Raw genomic sequence first — 6,367 nt, forward strand, 5'->3', positions numbered from 1 at the left:
AGTCTCCCACCAGAATTCAGCAGTAAGAAAAGAGAGGGCCGCCATGACCCAAGACCTACTAGGAAACCAATCTCTATACTGCTGGGCACAGAGAAACCTATGAGTAAGAGTGAAGCTCGGGCACCTGCCTCAGAGGGAACATCTAAATTTTCCAGATTTAAAGGAAGATTACAAGCATATTGCCCCTACTGTGACAGTGTCAATCACTTTCTGAATGGATGTGCCAATTTCAAAGAGCTATCCAAGGAACAAAAGGAAAGCTGGATTCGTAAGAACAATCGATGCTGGTGCTGCGGACGTAGTCATCATGCCTCCAAATGCAACCTGAAAACCCCCTGTAAGACATGCAACAGGAAGCATCTGTTCATACTGCATGATGTAAATGAATGGTCTGTGGAGGATACAACGGAGAAAGACGCAAAAGAAAGCTCCTGCTTGGTTAACACCACCAACGACATCTTGTATGTAGATCGGCCCATCTACAGCCGCAAGGTTCTCCTCAAGGTGAGCAAAGTGGTTATCACCAATGGTGACAAATCAATTGAGGCGTATGCTGTGTTAGACGATGGGTCTGAGAGGACCATACTGCTCCATACAGCAGCACAGCAGTTAGATCTTAAGGGACAGCCTGAGGACCTTATACTACGAACAGTGAGGCAAGACCAACAGGTTCTTCATGGGGCAGCAGTCTCATTTACTGTGTCTCCAGTCACTAATCGACACAAAAAATTCCCTATTCAAGGTGCCTTCACAGCCGAAAGGCTTGGTCTTGCTGAGCAAACTTACCCTGTTGCATCTCTTCAAAAGAGGTACCGACATTTAGCGGGATTGCCGCTGCAGCAAATAGACAGAGTACAGCCTGTACTGTTAATTGGCTCAGACTGCCCACATCTAGTCACCCCTATTGAGCCTGTCCTACTAGGCCCACCAGGTGGACCCGCTGCCGTTAGAACTCAGTTAGGCTGGACACTTCAAGGCCCTACACACAAAGTCAAACGCGGGCTCAACTCTCATCAGTGCCTCTTTACTGCTATCTCACCCAATTCTGAGTTGTTTGCTCAAGTAGAAAAGCTATGGCAGATGGATGTAATCCCTTATCAGAGTGAGAAATTAGTGATGCGATCAAAGCTTGATCAGGAGGCCATCAAACTCCTTCAAGAGAGAACAGTGAGAGTTAATGTGGATGGGGTCATGCGGTATGCTACGCCGCTCCTTCGAGTCCAAAACATGCCAACTTTGAACATGCCTAAAGAAGCTGTACTGCCGCAGCTAAGAAACATTGAGCGAAAGCTAATAAAGTACCCTGAACAAGCCCAGGCTTACAAAACCGAGGTTGAAAGGCTTAAAGGCCGTGTTGCAGGGTTAATTTTTCAACGAATTTGTGCAATGTACTTGTTGGTAATAAACATTTAAACTGTTATCCATTGTATTTTATGTTGTTGGGTATCACAAAACGGAATATAATACGAAAAAATAGGTACTATCTTACAGCGGCTTGCAATTCTCCTTTCCACCACAATGCATTGCATTACGTCACGTTGGGGAGAGAATTTAATAAAGCCCGCCTTGAGAGCATTGAGAGTGACTAGAGAGACGAGTAACTTAGTAGACGAGACGAGAGTATTCAGATAGCGCAGATTATAGATAAATAGATAAATACATAGACATAGATAGACAGACAGACAGACAGATATAGATAGATAGATAGGCTAGTATAGAGAGAGATAGGCAGACAGCCAGATAGCATAACGTTAGCATAGATAGCTAGCAGCTAGATAGATAAATATATAGAAATATATAGTAGGTAGATTGACAATGGTGAACTACTGTGTTTGTGCTGAGTGTAAAAACTCTGGATGCTGAGTGAGGCATGTCACATCTGGTCACGGGGTGAGCTCCTCGACCAGCGACCAAAACGCACTCACTTCCCTACACAGCACAAGCTTTCTAACGCAGTTTCCATGGGACGGCACCGCTCACACAAGCACCTGCCAAACACAGCGGCAGACACGTGGCGGCTACGTTTGCAACAACATTTTCACCGGAGGAAGAGATAAACGCTAAGAAACGCCCATATAGCTAGCATGATGCCTTCTATTTCTAGATGACAAAGACAAAGTTTACCAGTACTACGTCTACAACACTATGACAAAGGTTAGCGGTACTTATCTGAACTAACGTCATGATCACTTCTACTAGATATAAAGAAAACGTTGATTTTTCACTCGGTGCTATTCAATGACAGTAAAAAAAAAAAAAAAAAAGTGCCGTTAGTGCACTGCTGCTCGTAGACTATTTTTTACAGTCTATGGTAGACTAGCTCCAGTGCTCATTTCTGCGTTGCTAAATGAACTCATCAGGACACCTCACCAACTCTCCACTCATTCTCCTCGGACCATGCATTTAATTATTAACCCTTTGATGCGCAAGCTATGGAAACCCCTTCTAATGCACAACATGGGTCTAAAAAGACCCGTATTCATTTCCTATGATATTTCATGCATGGCTGGACTTTTTTTTTTTTTTTTTATCTTTTGAGATCAATTTATTTAAGCATTTAATATTCCATGATCTATAAATTTCATGATTTATAAATATTACAAATTTCTTGTTTTCAATTACCAAAAATTATTATTTTAATTTTTTTCTAGGTGTTGTGTTACTATATCAAATTTAATCAAGCATGATAAAACAAAAGAATAAAGACAACATTTTGTCAAATGAATCATTTTAGCAGTCATTTAGACAACACATTTAACTCTTGAAATGTTTATTTGCCACTTTGTCTCACATAGCATTCATATATCACATATCACAGATAACTGATACTGAAATTGAACTGTGTAACTGTATTGAATTGTGGTGAATGTGATCAAATAAAAGAAAATACAACCAACAAAATAAAATCACACTGGTACAGTGGCATATCAAATTGCCATCTTAGTGCTTACATGCCTCACAAATGACAACTACACGTTTGTGCTCCTTGCACACCGGCCTGGTGCACTGGGAACACCAGCTGCTGACTTTTCTGTCTTTGGCAGCTGGGCATATTCTGCATCTCTTCCTCTTCGATTGGACCTCCTGTCTGATGTCCTCCTGTGGCCGAGTGTTTTGTTTTTCTATCCCACATCTTCCCATTGCCTCTATGATATGGCTTTGAAGGCGAGGCATGCCCTCCAAGCGCCTCTTCATATAAGGCATGACAAGCTCTTTGACGAGCTCCTTGAGGAATAGCCATCTTGCATTGGTCACACCACCCATGTAATCAGGGTGATGTGCAGTGAAGATGGTGTAGGCATTGAGGGTGGCAACATCCAGTACATTGTACCATAGCACCATGGGCCACCTCCGTGTTCTCCGCTTACATGAGTAGGTGCGAACCATCTGATCCATTGTGTCCACTCCTCCTTTGGTTTTATTATAGTACTTGATAATTTCTGGTTTCTTCTTGAAAGAAACACTGTTGTCATCCACTGCTTTGTCATCATGCATGGTGCTCAGGAGGACAACAGCCTTTCCCTTCTTTGGCACATAGCTTACCATGGTCATGTTGCCATTGAATCCAAATTCTGAGCTATACTTCTCGCTCAATTTGGATGGCTTCATGACAGGCGGTATGTCCCGCTTGTTCTGGCGAAGAGTTCCCACAATGGTCAGGTTCTTCTCAAGAAGCTTCTCAGCCAAAGGGACACTGGTAAAGAAGTTGTCCATTGTGATATTGCGACCTATAATTAAAAAAAATAATATAACAATTACTTAAATTACTTAAATTTAATTACTTAAATCAATTTACTCAACGTAAAACTCTCAATTTCAACAATAAAATAAACAATGAATAGATTATCTAATGTATTGTATTGCATAGTGCAAATAAATCAGTTTCTCACAATGGTAATTAAAAATAAAATACACACCATAAAAGATTGGTACAGTGATCTAGGTGTAGGGTTGGGAATCGTAAGAAATTTTCCGGTTCCGGTTCCGATTCCGGTTCCACCAAACGATTCCGGTTCCGGTTCCGGTTCCCATTCATTAAAAAATATTAAAACAACTAATAAAAAAATAGTAGTATAAGGGAAAATGAGTTTAACAGACTGGTAATGTCAACAAATTCAACATATTATTAAGCAATTTTTGCAAAAAATATATTTTTTTCTGAAGGAAAATAAAAATTTCTGCATTCTCTAGAATAATTTGGGACCTCTCCTATAGCTTATTGTACCTCCAGCAGTGGAGAATACCCTCTCAGAAGGGGTAGAATATGCTTGAATACCCATGTAAGATGTGTGTAGAACAGATTATTTTTAAAATCGTTTTGAATGATTGATTCATAAAGACTTTACTTGTTTCATTACTGGATAAATCAGCGCTCTAGCAGTTAATAAACAGAACTGCATGCGTCTTGCGGAAGAACATTGTTGCCGGAGCTACTTCTCTCTATTTATGTCTATGAAGAGTCACGCAGGCACTGGGCTACTGGGCTACTCCGCAGCGGCTGCGATCCGCCAGTCCGAGTATAAACGCTTATTGCAGGCTTAACGTAGTAATTCAGGATAAGACAAAAACACGGTTTGAAAAATAACATATTACATATTTTGTAAATTCTGAACACAAAAAAAAACATTCATGCGTTTTTTTTTTTATGTTTTGAAGCATCAGATTTTATGTTTCTACTCTAATAAACTTTTATCTCAGTACTTATGTGATCATTTGAATATTTGTAACATAAATATCGATACTGTGTGATTGTAAAGCTGTTTCATATTGACAACTGCTCTCTCTGGGTCAACGACAGCGCAAACAGATTTGAATGTTCAGGGGTGAGGTTTTTGTAATTTAGGATAAGATCGCGTGGGTGTTTGAATCTCTCTCCGTTGATATCTGACGCAAAACGTAGGCTATTTGAGGAGCGCGAGGGCTTTATTCATTACTATTTTTATGAGGTTAAAGGATAAGCTCCCCAGCACTTCACCAAAACAGCGCACCAGAACCGTTTTCGGAACCGAAACTTAGGAATTTCGCACGGTTCCGGTATTTTTTCAAAAACACTACCGGTTCTGGATAAGAACCGGTTCTCGGTTCCCAACCCTATCTAGGTGTTATCATTTCAAGAGTATATTCACTTAAGTATTCTATATTCACCTGTCTGTCTGATTCCGCTACACAACTGTTGGACGATATTCTCTCCAAGGTTCCGCTGAACCTCCTCTCCTGGCTGTCTCCCTGTGTAGACCATTCCATCTATCGCATAAGGCACGCTTGCATCACACATCCAGAATATTTTTAATCCATACTTTGCAGGCTTACTGGGCATGTATTGCAAGAACTTGCACCTGCCCCGGAATGGCACAAGCTGCTCATCTATGGTGACACAGTCACTGGGGATGAACCGTCGTCTGCTATTGGCCAGGAAACAGTCCCAGACATACCTGAATGCTGCCATGTGATCTGTTTCCAGTCGTAATGCCCTGGTCCTCCTGTCATCAAATCGTATGAACCTGCGGATATCCTCATATCTCCTGAGCCCCATGGTTGCTTTGTACATTGGATTTTGCAGTGGATCCAGAAACAGCTCCCGCAAGGCCACATCCCAGCTCTTATCCCCTCCTGCAAGGAGGGTCAAACCAATAAAGGCCATGAATTCCTCTTTGTCAATGCTTCTCCACTCTTTCCCTTTTGCTGCTGCTGTTCTTCGTCCCTCTAAGTTGGTACATTTCAGAACCTCCTCAATGATGTTGTCACTGATGAACATATCCCAGGCATCTTTTGGTGAGATAGCTGTTGAACCAGGTACAGGTCCTGGGCAGCTCCTTAGGATGTTGTGGCTTCTTGTTCTGCCCTGAGGGGGGGGGATGCTCGCTCCAGTAAGACCCCCTTTTACTCATTCTATCTGACTGGGTCTGAGTTTCATCTTCAGAGGACTCATCAGACAAGTCTTCAATGTCATCAAAGGAGTCTTCTTCATCTACAAGAGCTGGATTTACACCCACAACTCCAGATTGACCCTGTGGCACATAGTCTAGGTCATCAGCATCAGATATCACAGAGTCTGAATCAGTACTAAGAATTGCCTCATCTTCCTCATCCTGTTCTTCATGCAGCATCTCTACAACCATTTCAACCGTTAATCTTGATTGACTGGGACCAGCCATACTCACACTCTGTGTAAAGAAATTCAAAAGCACAAGAATATTTTCAAATGCACATCAAACAGTTTATCAAGTATATAGTTATTATATATTGTCATTATTGGACAGAAACCTTATATGTCCAAAACTTGTGATTTATGACAAAAAAGGTTTCGCTCAGACAGCTAAGATATATATTAATATTAGTTTCTTTACAGTTTCTCCTTGTCTCTTCT

General features: G+C 41.3%; 1 protein-coding gene across 1 annotated transcript; it reads right to left on the bottom strand.

Annotated features, from left to right (window-relative positions):
* Positions 1-2,940: 2,940 nt before the first annotated feature.
* Positions 2,941-6,119, bottom strand: LOC311097968 (piggyBac transposable element-derived protein 4-like; the record flags this gene model as incomplete). The annotated part of the gene is made up of 3 exons (XM_084137978.1): positions 2,941-3,728; positions 5,146-5,781; positions 5,885-6,119. The coding sequence occupies 3 exons, from the start codon at positions 6,117-6,119 to the stop codon at positions 2,941-2,943; spliced, it is 1,659 nt and encodes a 552-aa protein (XP_083994104.1).
* Between the last annotated feature and the right edge of the window lie 248 nt (positions 6,120-6,367).

Source organism: Abramis brama (assembly GCF_963993115.1).
Source record: "Abramis brama genome assembly, chromosome: 15".
Taxonomy (NCBI): Eukaryota; Metazoa; Chordata; class Actinopteri; order Cypriniformes; family Leuciscidae; genus Abramis; species Abramis brama.